Below are 16,047 nucleotides of genomic sequence, written 5' to 3' on the forward strand. Positions count from 1 at the left end.
TGCCACACTGGGAGGCCTAGGGGTCCCAGGCGTAGCAAGGTACTGCCTCGCCGCCCAACTTCCCCGGCCTTTGCCTGGAAGCTCCTTACCAACCGTCCTCGGTGGTTACAACTGGAAGAAGATTGGAGCCAGACCCCGCTGAAATCTCTGCCTCACTTCAAAGAGCCCAAAGGGGCCCAGGCCTTGGGTCCCCTACCAGCAACAAGAAGCACGGTCGCCAGCTGGAAAGCGGCAGCCCGCCATTGGAAATGCAGAGGCACAACGGGTCCCCTCACGCCAATATGGGACAACCCCTGGAATCTCACCAAATCAGTTCGCGGAGTGGCAGGCCGGGGGCCTTGAGACTATTTCGGATTTCTTCGAGAGTGGTCTCCCTTTAAACTTTGAAGAGTGCAAAACAAAATTCAAGATTCCGGAAATGGAAAGGTTCCGTTACACGCAGCTGAGGCACTGGCTGTCAAATCCCCAGGTCAGGAAACAGGGCAGCAGAGAGCTCACGGCATTGGAACTCACCCTCTCGGCAAACCACCCGAAAGGGAAAATATCCACACTGTACAAAATACTAGACAGAACAGACCCCACTAAAAAAGAACCGTACATGGGAAATGGGAAGAGGACATTGGAAGACCAATCGAACTAGAGGAATGTCACCACATCTGGTCCCGCGCAATAAAACGCTCAAAATGCGTGACGAATAAAGAAAGCACGTTCAAAGTCTGCTACAGATGGTACAGAATTCCGGTAATCCTAAACAAGTGCAACCCGGCTATCCCGGCGCAGTGCTGGAGGGGGTGCCCGGACCGCGGAACTCTATTCTACCTTTTCTGGTCTCTGCCCGAAAGCCACCCTATTCTGGAGGAAGATCCTGGAACAAATTAAGGAAATCACCAGACTCAACATCCACTGGGACCCAGGAATCGTACTACTGGGGGCGACAGGAGACAGCCAATTCTCCCTTACCGGCTGTCTAGCGGTCCTCTGCTCCCATCTCCTCACAGCCGCCAAAATCAATATTTCATTTTTTGTAGTTAACCATTTTGTTTTGTTTTTGTTTTTGATGAGAACGCAGGATCAGCTAAATCTTAGTTACATAAAGAGTGGTTCTCTCCCACTAAATGTTTTAGCAAGTTTGTAAAAGCATGTAACAATCACAGAATATGTATGACTTGTTATACCAAAATAATAAAAATAATGTTGAAAAAAAAAAAGAAAAAAAAAGGTAAGAATTTGAGCATGAATGATACGCTATCTACACCCATCAGGGCAGACTACTATTTACCAGATCTAGTAGTGAGACTCTATACTTACACAAGCTTGTACATTTATTTTATTTAGATATCTCAAGAGACACATCACAAACCATGTGAATACCATCTTATGGCAGATTGTTGCACAACTGTTCATATCGATCTTGGTAAGAACTCCCATCTCCAATTGTGCAGGCCACTGGCATTTTTCACGTGGCTCCACTTAAGATATGAACTCTGCTAGATTTTTTTCTAATTGTTGAACATTCTAAACCCACTGTGATACCATTACCATATTGATTCAACCTACATGTAACCATTTACTGGTTTGATCTACAAGTGACACCCTGCAATTGATGCTGAAAGCTGTTCATTAGAAGTCACAATTTCAATACTCTCTTCGCTCTGGACTCGAAGATAAGGTAACACGCCTTCAGTTTAGTAGTACTCCAGGAAGCTGGCCATAACATTTACATTCTGACCTGATCATCCACATTCTTCTTGTTTTCCAGTATCTATACTTGACCTGGCAGTGCTCGACAGCACCTTTCTAACCATATGAAGAAGTCCACTGGACTTTTGGAAATTTTAACACACGAAATCCAGGTGAATAATTACTCCACAACATGTGAAATTAAACCTCTTTATAAAAGTGAAGTTATATCATTTGTTGATAAATTATTGATTATATGTGCTCTTGATCTGTAGACATGAAATTGACAAATCTGGATTAATGATGCACATATTTTTGCACCTGAATAAAGGTGTATACCTAAAACGCGTAGAGCTCATTGCCGTTTATGTTTATTGTTAAAATTTGTCTACCGATCGTGTATTAAAACCAGCCTTACCCTTGTCAGCACTTTACAAATCAGTTGAACTGTATTCAATCTTATGAAAACTGTCTTCAACAATCTACAAGTATTGACTGAGTCTCCTCGGTATTATGAGTGTGCTGAAGACAGGAGTATCCTCCAATTTAGGACACTATCTCTTTCTCAGTCCTGTTTGTCACCTCAGTTGCATTTAATTGTGTTGTCATTCCCTGATAATAGTAGATGCTTTGAAGAAGCTCTGAAACATTTTCACGACTGTCACCTTGAATAAATTAATGCTTCCCATGCTATTTTGTCTTTTTTTTAAATAGAATAATGGGATTATTTGTGGTTTAGTCAGTGGGTGAAGATTTCATAATGGGGGAGCTTTTAATGTCTGGAATGTTTTCTTTTAGGTCTATAAAGAATACAGTGCATTGCATTACCTAACATGAATGGCACACATTTCAGGGCTTCCAATGTGAGTACCACATTTTGCACTCCAGCAAGTCAGATGTATACAAAACGTGGAGTCCTTTTATTAAAAAAGGAAATGGAAACAAATCCCTTGACTACTGACCTCTTTCCAATCTGTGTCTCTGGGCCGGGGAATCGAATCTGGAAAGGCAAACAGGAAAAGATCAAACAAGAGAAAGAAAATCTGTTTCACATCAACAACCGACACTAAAAAAGATCTGAAAAGCTCTCAGGTACATCACATCTTTCTTATCCTTCAACCATTGCTGCTGGGATCAGCAAGAATAAGGGTTTTCGAGCAATGTATTATAACTGTGTCCTTTCATTATGGGAGACTATGCAATGATCTTCAGAAGGATCTATTGGAAATTGGGGTAATATGTGGTTGGGAAATTTAGTTCAACCTTTGGCATTGCTGGTAAGTCTGCCATCTGGCATGGTGGACTCTTATTGACTGACTGCTTACCTCTAGGAAATAGGTAGGCACTGCCAACTAATTTGAATAAACCTCCAACCATGCATCAGCAGGTCATGGTTAGTCCCCAGTGACCTGGGCCAGACAGGAGCTAATCTAGATGCGATTGGCTCTGTAATCCTGTGCAAAGCACCTAGTCTGCTTTTATGTGTCAAAACCATGAAGAAAGCATGAGGACTGGAAAGAGCCGTGAATAAATAAGGAATACAACATGAATACGAGGCAATCAAGTGTTGCCTCTGCAAGGGTATCGGCATGGCGAAGCATATGCACTACTATCAAATTTTAGTGTTCAGTCTTTTTTATTAAATTTGTCAGAAAGTGTGTAATGCAGGTCTCATGAAGTGGCACACTTCAATAGCAAATACTTTTGCTATCCATTATGTGGACTGCATACAAGGATGAGTAGCCTTCCCCCTGCAAGCACTTCCTATTTGCTTGGCTTTTATTTATTATTTTACTTTGTTTTATCCCGCCGCCCAGGCCCTTGTCCTCTTTCTTTTTTCCCATACTCTCCGTGCTCAGCTTCCCCATTTCAGCCTCCGACAACCCCCCCTGGCCGGCTTGGAACTGTGATTGGCCTACGGCATGACCAGAACAGCTTCACTTCAGCCTCCCTCCCAGTGCAGCCATGCCCGGGCATCCGTCCAAGGGCCAGAGGCAAAGGGCAGCTTCTTAGGGCAGCTCCCATCCTGTATGCCCTTGTTCACCCATGGACGCCTGATGAAACATCCTTCAGCTACAATCAGATATGGTGGTATGGCGGGGAGCACAGCCATTACTGTGCTCTGGTAAACCTGCCACTCCTACATTACTACCACCTACTCATTCATTGTGTTGATCTACACTTTGCCTTCGTAATACAATATATTGCACTTAGAATTGTAAGGGATGGTCTGTGTTTTAAAATTAGGGGACCGTTCAGGGGTTGCCAATATATCGCACTTAGAGAACTGTGTAATTTAGCCTATGCGTCATGCTCTGAAGAAATGCAAAGATTAGCCTGTGCGTTGCACTTAGAAGAACTGTGAAGATTAGCCTAATCAGCTCCGAGACCCTCGAGCACATCCTTCCCAGACAAATTGTAGCATTCGGAGATGCAGAGAATGATTCACCTGGACAGGATCTGTTTGGTCGCAGCCCTGCCAGCACAAGCACCAGCTTAACTAACCAAAGCTGGTCATCTATACTAGCCTCTCTAGTACGAGAGACTTAGAACTTAAGGGCCTGTTCCGGGCCCAGCAGATGGAATCATTCCTCTGCCTTGGAAGGGTGATATGGAGAGGAAAAAATACAGGACGATGGAGAGATGAAAATCCGAGACCACCTTAGGCAGAAAGGAAGGTCTCACTCTCAAAGTCACCTTCTATTTGAGAGAAAAAAAAACAGGGAGGTAAAACAGACAATGCTAGGAGCTAACTCACGAGTCTTGCGGAAGTGATGATAACCAGGAAGATTACCTTAAGAGTGAGTCGTGCCCATAATAAATGTTATACTAAATTCAAATCCCACGCAGGAACCCCAAACTGGAGGGAGGAAACAAGTTACATAAACCCTGCAAGAACTGCATTCCAGTGGGGATTGGGAAAAACAAGCCCTGTTGCAGGGACCTCGTGAAAACAAAAATAGCGACGAGGTAACCCTTTTACAGTGCCAATCATCAGGCCCACCTGGGCAAAAGAAAACAGAAAATCAAACATAGGGGATAGAGAGCAAGATAAAGTATCCATGTCCCTCTCCTGGCACCAACCCAAAAATGTACGCCACCTGCAGGTATAAATGGATTTCGTAGCAGGCCTTCGAGCTAAAAAGAGCACATTGAGGACGTCATCCTTCAAGTCCCTCTCCTTGCACTTCAGCCTCTCAGTAGCCAAGCATGAAGGTTCAGACCTGCCCCTTCGACTGGAAGAGCAAGTCAACTCTCCTCGGAAGGTGCCAGGGAGGGCAGATGAACATGTCCAGCAACTCTGGATATCACATTCTCTGGGCCCAGTCTGGACTGATCAGGATCACCATGGTTCCAAACAGGCGTAACCGCCTGAGAACCAGCAGAATCACCGGATCGGCAAAGACACATAAAGGAGGAAGAAAGTCCAGTCGACCAGTGCTTCCCTCAAAGCTCCCGGACGAGGAAATTCCATGCAGCAGAACAACTTGCACTTCCAGTTGAGACTGAAGCGAAGAGGTCCACTTGAGGAGTTCCCCAAAAGGAGATCATCTGCTCCAGAACTTTCTGGCAGAGCTCCCAATCATGGGAGGCATTTTTTCGAGGCTTTTGCATTCGATGCTTTTGCATTCAATGCTTTGTATTCGAGAGAATCACTGGATACTGGTCCTGGCTTGTAGTGCCCAAGGTCACTCTAAGGGATAGGGTGCCCTTCACATCCAAGGGATGGGATGCCAAGATCCGCCAAGGGATAGGGTGCCCTACTCATCCAAAGGAGAGGGTGCCCTTTCCTCCAACTGACATTTTACCCTTCTCACGATCTGCAAAGGAGGAAGAGCTGGATATACCCAGGTAAGTCTTCTAGTACTGGACAGAATTATTAAGGGGCTTAACTACTTTCAGGCCCTCTTGAAATGACACCCCGAATTCCATATCTCAGCCTTTCTCCAAATGAAATCACCCACTCAGCTCAATAAATCCAAGCGAAAACAGGGCTCTGGGGTAGTAACCTTGCCTGGCTGCATTGTAAGACCTGTCACATGGGACCAGTAGGAAACTGCTTTATGCGCCTGCCTCCCACCACCACCATGGCTTACAGAGGCACAGTTTAATGTGTTGCTGCCTTCTTGCTGTGCCTGCATGCTGCTGCTATGAGGGCGAAAGTCAGACTGTACCTTGGACGAGAGACCCTATACTTTTCTTTTTCCAGCATTACCCAGACAATTTTCCCCCGGATCAGTCTGAATCCGTAGCCTCAACTGGGACGTGACTGATGTGCCCCGAGACTCCCTTGGCCCAAAGCCACCCTGTCAACTTTGCAAGTTTTCTCAAACATTCAACTGTGATCCTACATGGCTGGTAAAAGTATAAACCTTAATTTCTCAATAGCGAGATACAGCATGCACTAGAGAACACATGTGTTTTACGATCCAGAGTGCGTTTGCCAGCTAAACTTTGTTCCCTCTTTTATTAAAGGAAGCAGAAGAAGTTACATATGGTCATAGTGTCTGCCTGGAGAAAGCATGACCAATTTTGGGTGGATAATTCAATGATGTCTAGGATTGTTGACTGCAATTCATATCTTGAGTGTTTGCCTGGGAGATAGACTGAGAAGGTTTATCTCCCAGGTAAACACCAGTGATTGGTGGCAGCCAAATGTCTGAATGGGCTCAATCCTGATAGGAAATAGAGGTTGCACTCACCTCATAATAGTCCTATTAACACGGGTGGCCAGCTGACAGTGAAGCTTTGTGTGTATCTGTGGACACAAGACTTATCAAGAGACCAGAGGGAACTGGCGGATCAGGACTCCCTTTGCCTAACGGGCAAGATAAGCTGTGTGGAAAGTCTCAAAGGACGCCTCTCCCCCGAGAAGGCTTAGTGCTTGAACTACCAAGAGCTTTACATGTTTATTTTGACAGTATTTACCTTAACCACTGGAACACGCCTGCATTGGCTTGTTTGCTGAAATGTACTATCTCCAAACAGCACAGCTATACCGTACCCTAGCTTCAAAGGGTCAGCCTAGCACCTTTTCCAGTGGGACAGCTATCATCCTGTTTGCCAGCAGCATTTCGTTATCTCCAACTGCACTGTACCTGAAGAACCAGACACCGACCCTGCCACTGATGAACCTAGACTTTTTAAACTTACAAAGTTTGAAACATAGCAATAGCCTACTATCAGTACCAGTTAAAGCATTTGAGCTCTATACTTAACATTGGGTCAATCTTCAACATTGGGGGAGGTGGGCAAAGCATCAGGACGGTGCCCTTGCAGCCAATCAGAAGCATTGATTATTTTGGAGGGCTTATTAACCAGGGCTTCAGATTCCTAGTGTCACAAGGTCACATGGCAGGCACCTTATGTCCGGAAAAGAGGGATTGTGGGGAAAAGTGATACCCACAACCTTGGCAAGGAGCTATACGGAAGTACACAGGTACCCATATTCGCACTGAATTAAGAAGGAAAGGAATCAGGGACCTCTGCTCTGGCATTTGACGCGGTCTGTGCCCCACTCTTGGGTACAGATATAGTCCTTACCCGAGTTGTAAACGATCCATGAGCAGATGCATTGATGCTTGCCAATCAAAAGGAGCATCTGAGGTGAACCACTGAACCCGGTCGGCCAACACCACTGAGAGATCTCCCAGTAATAATGGGAAACCACATGTTCCTAAAAACTATGTGCACAAACTCAGTGCATATTTTTATGAGTCTATGTTGTTTTTAATCACATTTGGAGTTCAAGAAAGCAGGACAATTAAAGGAATTGAGGTCCTTGCTAGAACCTAGTGCATTGGACACAGCGTGAAGTGTCCTCTTGTTCTTTTAAAATCATTTTGAGGTATAGGGTCAGCATTTCTCTGTCCCCTCACCCTAGATTAGTGGCTCACCAACGGCACCTAGGGCCGACCCCTCCGAGGGCTCAGATAGTATGGTTGGAGAGTCCTCTTAAGATGTCTGTCTCCATAGTGAAAGTCACTAAATAAAAGGCTAGGGGAGGGGTTCCTACAGTCCGAGTACCACACCCTCTCAGCAATGCTGGCCCGAGTGCAGTATATGGGGGCTCCAACAGGGCCTCCAACATATGCCTAGCCTCAAATGGAGGCTGAGTAGCACATCTTACTAGCTTGGTCATGGTTTCGCCAAAATAGCATGCAGCTACATAGGGATCCATGGGCATGGTCCGTAAGGCATCAGAGTAAAATGCATCCTATACATTATGTGTGCTTCACGAAGCAAACCACATGCATAGCATATGAATCGTAACTGGGCAGAGCAGTGGAGTGGTGTGAGGGGAGAAGCTACAGCAACAAGGAAAGGGTACTTCGGCATGACTGAATCAGGCAGCCGTCATGACAAAGCAGTCTGACTGTGAAATTGCAGGGCCCTATTTATGGCTTCAGCCAGCATATCTGCCGGCCACCTAACAGGTCTTCAAGAATTTGGATGTTTAACTTGGGCTGAAGGGGACAGGCCAAATGAACACCCAATCCAGATCTGTGAATGCTAAAAACAACCATGTGTCTCCAATATGGTACTCACCAACCCAGTGAGAGCACAGGTATAAAAAGGCATTCATCCAGGTCAATGGTGTGGGAATAAGGAGACCTATTGTGAGGAGTGTTGAAAGACAAAAAAAAGAGCCAGCAAGGTGGAGGAGAGTGACGGTATGGAGGAGAGAAGTGGGGAGTCATTCAGGCAAGAAAGAGAAAAACAACAGGTACGTGGAGGAAAGAAAAAGGAGCAGAGGAGGATAAATGAAATCTCTGGAGGAAGAAGGAAATTTAGGTGAGGTAAAGGACAGTGAAAGAGTGGAGTAAAGTAAAACAGAGGAATCAGGATGAGAGTGGGTGAAAGTAGAACATCTGGAAGAAGCAGGTAAGTGAGGGAAGATAAAAGGGGGCAGTGCCAGGGGGAGCTGAGGGAAAAGACAACTTGGAGGAGGGGAGAAGAAAGAAGAAAGAAAGAAGGAATTGCCGCTGATACGAGAGTCAAGTGCAAAGGAGAAGCTTGGTACAAAGACAGGAAAAGAGGTTGTGCAGCCAGTTAAATACTCTGTGGCAAAATAGAACCAACCCCAGTGACCAAAGAGAAGAAACTCCAGACAAGCACCAATACTCGACCAGGGATATGAAATCCCTGCCTTGAAGAGGAGCCCAATAGTAGCCTGTGGTCCACCCATCTTTACGTAACTAAGTATGTATAACTAACAGTCACACACAATCAAGTGTCTCTGCCTGTCTGTATGTAACAGTTATGCTCCTCGTGACCAGATTTTACGCACATGTAACAGCACCACGATGCCCCAGGGCTGCTGCACACTCTATAAATGTTAATAAATAAATACATCTTAAAGAGTTTTACGTCTGGCCTCTTACACACAACCAAGGGGCACTTGAGTGGTGGTGCCTGGTAGCATTATGTCCCAATTGAACAATGCAACCCTGTGATCCACACATGCCCTGCCAAGTAATACCACAAAAACCCCTGCCAAGTAATACCACAAAAAGCCCTGCAAAGGAATACCACAAAAAGCCAAGAAAGAAGTTCCCTTGAGTACTTTAAACAGCAAGGGACTGAAGAATTGTCTGGGTCTATAAAGGGTGCCATAGCCCAGATTGTAGAGAAGGGCCAAATTCAGGACATCTTCTTTTAGCTAAGGCCTCATGAATTATGTTAATGTTTGACATGAACAATGCTTTGTTTAGACAACCTTTTTATTTATTTATCTATCATAATGAGCTCCTTACCAATCATGTAGAAGGCTTCCAACATGAGAATATTTAAAAATGACAACTCCAGAATGTCTCTTTTCAGCGAAGTAAATGTAATAGAATCAAGGACAAAGGGTTATGAGAACTTACTCAGAAGCTTCAGTGATACAAGTTTTTGAATCTCTAAGTGTTCGGTGAGTACGTTTTGATGGCAGGGAGATGAAGGAGTAAGAAAACTCCGAGCGAACCCTCTTTTACAATATTAAAGAACCAACAGTCATTGGTAATTGTGAAGAATTTCGACCATCCGCATGGTGGGTGTGTGCTCGCCTGTGCTTTTTGGAACTTTTTAATAAAATGGAAGAATAGCAAACCAACCTCAAGAAAATGTGTGGGGCTAATTCACCCACATTTTCCAATGCACACAGCACGACAAACGCATAGACCTGTGTACTCTGGGTGGACACAGACTACAAGCACAGTGCCCCCTATCATATTTAGTTCCGATATGACAGCCAGGGGTACAAGATGCATCTCCAGAAGTGGGGAGGACCAAATCCTCCTCTACCATGGCCATTCTGATTAACTAACAGGGGCTCCATGGATCCATCCTGCTCTTTTGTTGGGCCCTGCAGCTGGTGGAAGCGATTTGCATACCAATTAGACCGTAATTCAAACAGGCTCACATGTGGCCTGGTTTCGGAGGTTAACAAAGGAGACAGGAAACACCAACAACCTATCACATGTAACTGTGTCAACCTGAAGCCAGCTCCCACCCCTCAGTATCTATGACAGTGAACTGTCATGTCTGAGACTGCATGTTTACAGTAGTCCACCCCGCAGGGGGACCACATTCAATGTGTACAAGAATGTGGTTTGCAGGAGCCAGCGAGTCTGGTCTCACCGCAGCTTCAAGGGAGACCTGCCACTTTAATCGGAAACCACAGAGAGATCCATTAATCTGAGAGACTCTTTGATCCACAACAGACAGGCAAATGGGTGGGACTTAGTATCACATGTTTTCACCCCTTTATCTTTCCTGTTGCAAAGCACTCTGGTTATGTTCTCACGCATACAGGATATTGTTGATAGGGACTCCAGGATTGGTTTATTAAGATAGGTCTAGTCTTACACCAACCACTGTGACCCATTTGGCATTAAAAGAGGGCTGTGGCTCCCTTTTGGCAGATCATCTCAAGACTTCACTTGAAGTAACAAAGAAGAACTCAACCTTGGACCCTAGCTGAAGGTACAGTCTGCCTTACATCTTCCACTAGTGAAGGAAGGGCAAGGTTTCCAAAGAGGGAGGCAAGATTCCTCCCCTAAACATCTTCTAGGGAACAGAGAAAGATACCAAAACCAGAGGACCCTCCAGCCACTCCAGAACCGGTAGTCAGCCATCACACATAGTGCACTCCTAGGCTCTGCAGCACGCTTCCTAAGTAGGAAGTGCCAGAAGGTTTCTGAACCCAAAACCAAGGACAAGGCAGCTGTCTGCAAGACACTCTTCAATTTTGGGCCGTCCACCTTGAAGGACGACACAAGGCCAGTGAAGAAGAAGCTGTGAGAAGTGCTGCAACAAGCATCTACTGACGTCTGCCTTAAAGGACATTTTCGAGCCAATCGAGTTCCTCAAGCTGCAACTGACTGCAATGCTGACAACTGTTATGCCACAGTTGTTAAAAGACATCCGAGATGTCTCGACCAGTGCTTCAGAACTGGTGACCAGCACTGAGACAATGATTCCTGACCCAGAGCCGCTGTGTAGGCCAGCCTGCAGCCGTTTATCCAGCTTCGCTCGCCGAACCGTCTTGCCGCCTGATATCCGCAGCTGACTCCCATCTTGGACCCTGTCCTAGAAGCTTGCAAAGCGCCCTGAAGCCGACTCAACCCTGTCATGCACCAAGAACACCTACAGCACAAGGTACATTGTGGTTCTGTCCCCTGGGTCCTTCCTGGAAGGCCCCTAGAGACATTTAAAGACCCATTGCTCCCTTTGTGGTGAAGACAAGTAACCTTGAACTGCTGAGATTATTTACCATACAGACTACCCACCTGTCAGTATGATATGATGTGATATGGCATTTATAACGCGCCTACACACAAATGTTTCACAGAGTGCATCACTTTTCCATCTTTGAAACTGTCTGTCATCTGCATTCCTGTACAGGATGGGTTGTATTTCGCAGTGTTGCTAGAACTGTCTGTTGTGATATAAATAAAGTAGATATTCTTGATACAACCTTGACTGGACAGTCCCTTTTATCATTGGGTAATAATTGTATTTTCGCTGTGTTGCAACTAACCAAAGATCCGCGAACTTTCGGAAATAATCCTGCCGTTCTGTCCACATTACCAAATTGGACAAGGAGGTTTATAATTTGCTTGTTGTTCCAATCTGTTTGGATCCCTTCTGGTGTATAAGAAGTGTGAGGCTGATTGATGGCTTAGAAACCAATATTCAACCCTGGACCATTGGTACCACAGAAGTTGATTCAACACTATGCTGGCAGACTGTTTGATCTAGTTGGAGCCTTGCGCACAGCTTAGTCTCCCAAAAATAAATGTATTGCTGCAGCCAACGTTTGGACACTGCTAGGTATTTGTAATAATCATGGACCTTGACATAGAGACTGTGAAAGGCATGAGCAAGGATGTCCTGTGCGTCCTATGTCAAGAGAGGGGATGTTGCTGGGTGGCTCCCCCCAAGAAAGGATTCTCCTCTTCCAGTTTGGTATGCCATCTCCAGATAGTACCTTCTAGTATAAACCCATTTTTCTTCCAGAATTCACAAGAGGAAAAAGAATAGGAAGCGTTGCTGACATTGCCTAGGGTGTCCTTTTCTACAAGGAAACAAGATAAGGGTTCTTTTAAGTGGGGGAGGTCCAGCCCTAGGAGATTTTAATTTTATTTGTGTCACCTGTGCAACCCACTGATCGAATTCAGCCAGCTTGGCTATTTAATAGCATATTTTGTAATATTGCTCTAAGATGGCAGCTTGATCCTTGTGCAGAGGAGCCAATGCATCACCGGGCAGGCCCCCTCTGTGATTGGGCATCAGCATTGTGAAACCCACCAATCCTCCTTTTGCCCCGCAACAAATCATGAACAGTCCCCAGGTAGGCAGCCTGCTCCCCCACAAAATTGGGCCTCACCAACTCTATGCCCCCCCCCCCCCGCTGATTAACAGTGAGTGATGGCCGGACACTGGCATTGCCTCTCTACTAACCCTAACAATTGTTGAACCAAGTGTGCCTACTTTATTCTACTTCCTTGCCCTATTTAACCTCTTAGTCCTCTATCACCACATTTCGTGTCTCTGTGTTTTTTTTAACATCTCTTGCATCCCATTTTGCATTGCATTTTGTGTCTCTTTTTGCCAAATCGAAACCTGGTGGAGAGAAGGAGACCACTGTGTCTGCTACTGCTCCTCTAAGGATTATAAAATCCTCCCTGTGGCGCGGAGCGTCAGCGCAGAGATCGACGACGAGTTAATTCGCTTATCAGTCAGCCGGCAGGAGGGGCCGAGGTGAAGATGTTTGGAATGGAGGAAGGTCAGAGCCTGCAAAGTACTAAAGCAAAGGGGACTGGAGACTCCAGCACAGCAGCGCTATTTACAGGTACGAGGACAAAGGTGCCTGCTGCCGGCAAGCGAAATGTGAAGTTGTCAGTTATTAACATCCCTCTGACAGCTACCCATGCCTGCGTGCCCGACTCCTCTCCCCAGGACAATGTAAAAATTCTTGGTAAGTGTGAAAAACCCAAGGGTCTTTTCCCCCTCTCTGCCGAGCTGAGTGGAAAGCTCAGAAGAGAATGCCAAAAGAGGAGAACACCATTAGGCGAGAGAGGGTATTCCCCCGCCTCTATTCTAATGTCCTAGCCCGATGTCCTCTCAGCTTTTGTAGGATGCGGTCACTCTTCCTCATCCCAACCGTGTCCTCCTTTGAAATGTAAAACCATCCCTACCAGACCTCTTGACAATAATCTACCCAACCTCTGGCAGCTGAAGTTAACATCCACTGGAAGGAAGGGAGGACAAAAATACTACAGTTCCCATAATCCCTCTATTCATTCCACGACCCAGATACAAAACCCATAGACAAAGCTAAAAGAAATACCTCTGTCTTTTCCTGCGAGCCTGTCCCGCTAATGAGTTCAGGCAAGGTCAGGCCATTACTGATCATTACACACACCCGACTTCCATCACACTTCCCCACACGGATAAAAGGTGGAGCACGAAAGCACACTCTGAGCAAGGAAAAGCATGCAAGCAGCAGTTCCAAGATGGCAGTTTAATATAAGTAGAAAGACGGCTTGACCACAGAGGGGTGCATGGAGGGAAGTGCCCTTGACCTTTAAAGACTGTTACTTTCCTGCACCTTGGAAAGTAAGAAGCCGAAGACAGGGAACTAAAGCTGAACAAACCTACACTGTGCATCAAAGGTACCCAGGACTCTCCTGCCTCGATAATCAAGGCAGGGAGGAGCGATTGCCGCCATGGTGCTGTCCTTGGCTCCTACAACAAAGCAACGCCAGTGGAGATAGCACAGCTAGTGAGTCAGAGAGACTGATACCAAACCAACTTGTGTTTGAACCAAGGTTGCAAGCAGCAACATTGTATGAAGAAATCCAAAGAGGACAGTGTGTGAAATGCATGTGATGAGCGACGCAAATATAATTGGAAACCAAAGGAGTGAATGAACTTTGGGAGGCCAAGTGAGATACCGTATACAGAGTGGTCCAGCGCCACGTGGGTACTCATTCAAAGGTCTCTGTTACGTTTCCAAATGAATGGCAACTGTATTGTAAAACGGAGGTTTGTATAGAAGTTGTCCTGCAACGGGTCAAGTAAATCCTGTGCACATTCGAAAGTCTTCAATAAACCATAATTGGTCCGAGCCTGGCTGAGGGAGACTAATTGGAAAAGGGGAAGGATCTGAGCCCGGCTGAGGGGGATCTGGGGTGAACCGCGAGTCTCCAGAGAAAAGGAATATTCTCTGAACTTTGTCAAAAGTGGGATCTGAGCACGGAAGAGGGGGATCCGCAGAAACGATTGTAAAATAACAAGGATCTGAGCTCAGATGAGGGGGATCCAGGGTGAAGCACCCGAGTAGAATACTTGCAAGAAGAAAATAACTGTGCATCTTATTATTTGTACATCAGGACCTCAATCAATAGACTTTGATGAGAAAGGAGACTTGGGCACAGAAGGCCCTGTTGCTGGAAATAGAACTGTATCCTCGTGTCAAAGAAGGCAGAGTGTGTGCTTTGCTCGAGTGAACCGCCTTGCCCCATGCTGACAACGTGGGGAAGGGAGGACAACGAGCCGGGCATCCTGACATATAATTTTGTGAACACTTCTTTCTTTTTCATGAACATTACCCCACACTATTTGTAAATTAGCTATAAGAATTGTCAATAGTTTTTTTTTTAGTATAGCCTCTTTTATTTTGACAAGACTCCAATAGGACTGCATTATTATTTGATGGTCGTAGCTTGCTCCCATCTGTAGATTTAGGTTTTAGATAGGCGTTTATCACACCTTTGTGAAAGTTCAATAAACACCCTTGAACTGTGGTAACTTGTGTCTGTTTTACTGTTGATAGCATGCCTTCCTTACATAAATCCAAATGTCGTACACCTCCCCCTCCGCTACAAACCACCAAAGATAATAACCTTAGCACGCCACCCCAACTGGGCCCCCTGCCAGATGTCCAGTATGAACACCCTGAGAACACCCAGGTAGAACACATATCGGGTCAATTCCGTAGGTCAAAAGATCTACTGAATATCCCAGGGAAGGATTTGAAGCAAGCTTTGGCTCAAATCAATAAAGACCTGACATGTGAAGATTTTTTCAATAAAGGCACAGATATTCTGGGTAGGATTTGTAATGAATGTGCTCCTCTCCAGCAAAATAGAGCCAGGAAGATTACTAACCCATGGTACTCACAGGATCTGGTGGAAAAAAGGAGACTTCAGAGCCTCTGAAAAAATATGGAGAAAAAAGCATACAGAGAGTAATCTAGAAACAGTAAAGAATATCTCTAGTGAATATAGAAAGGCCATTTTGCAGACCAAATCAAAATTCATGATGGGAAAAATTGACAAAGCTATTAATAGACCACAAGATTTATATGCAGTGGTCTCTCAATTAACAAATCCGAGATGTGCATCTACAGCCTCAGAGATCTCTCAAGCACAGGCTGAGGATTTTAACAAATATTTCTCAGACAAAATAGACTTAATACGAGCCAGAATTGCTGAAATTACCCCCAGTATATCCCCAGGACCATCCAGAGACATTAGAAAGTAATGGATTAGAAAAATTGGGGATCCAGAAATCAGATTTGGCTAGGAAGATAGAGGCTGAGGGACTGGAGGCTCCCAACCACGATATGGAGGCAGGTTTTAACTTGTTTACATTCATGGAAGTTTCAGAAGGTAGGGTTTGTTCCCTTCTCTCTGAGCTGAAGGCTACCAATGATATGCTGTATGTTATTCTATCTGCAGTAGCTAAACGAGTAGCTCTAGATATTGCCCCATTTATGACAAAGTTTGTAAATAAATCCTTAGCATCAGGTATAGTACCACAAATCTTGAAGAAATCTGTAGTAACTCCACTATTAAAGAAATCTCATTTAGA

General features: G+C 45.2%; 1 protein-coding gene across 3 annotated transcripts in view; it reads right to left on the minus strand.

Moving 5' to 3' along the window:
- FBXO7 (F-box protein 7) overlaps positions 1-16,047 on the minus strand; it is a 415,977-nt gene that overhangs the window by 16,749 nt on the left and 383,181 nt on the right. For all 3 annotated transcript variants that reach the window (XM_069628791.1, XM_069628789.1, XM_069628790.1), the window contains exon 9: positions 2,643-2,680. In XM_069628791.1, the coding sequence (XP_069484892.1) occupies positions 2,643-2,680 (38 nt within the window). The remainder of the gene's footprint in view (positions 1-2,642; positions 2,681-16,047) is intronic.

The sequence above is a fragment of the Ambystoma mexicanum genome, chromosome 12, assembly GCF_040938575.1.
Source record: "Ambystoma mexicanum isolate Mex_15411 chromosome 12, UKY_AmexF1_1, whole genome shotgun sequence".
Lineage (NCBI taxonomy): Eukaryota > Metazoa > Chordata > Amphibia > Caudata > Ambystomatidae > Ambystoma > Ambystoma mexicanum.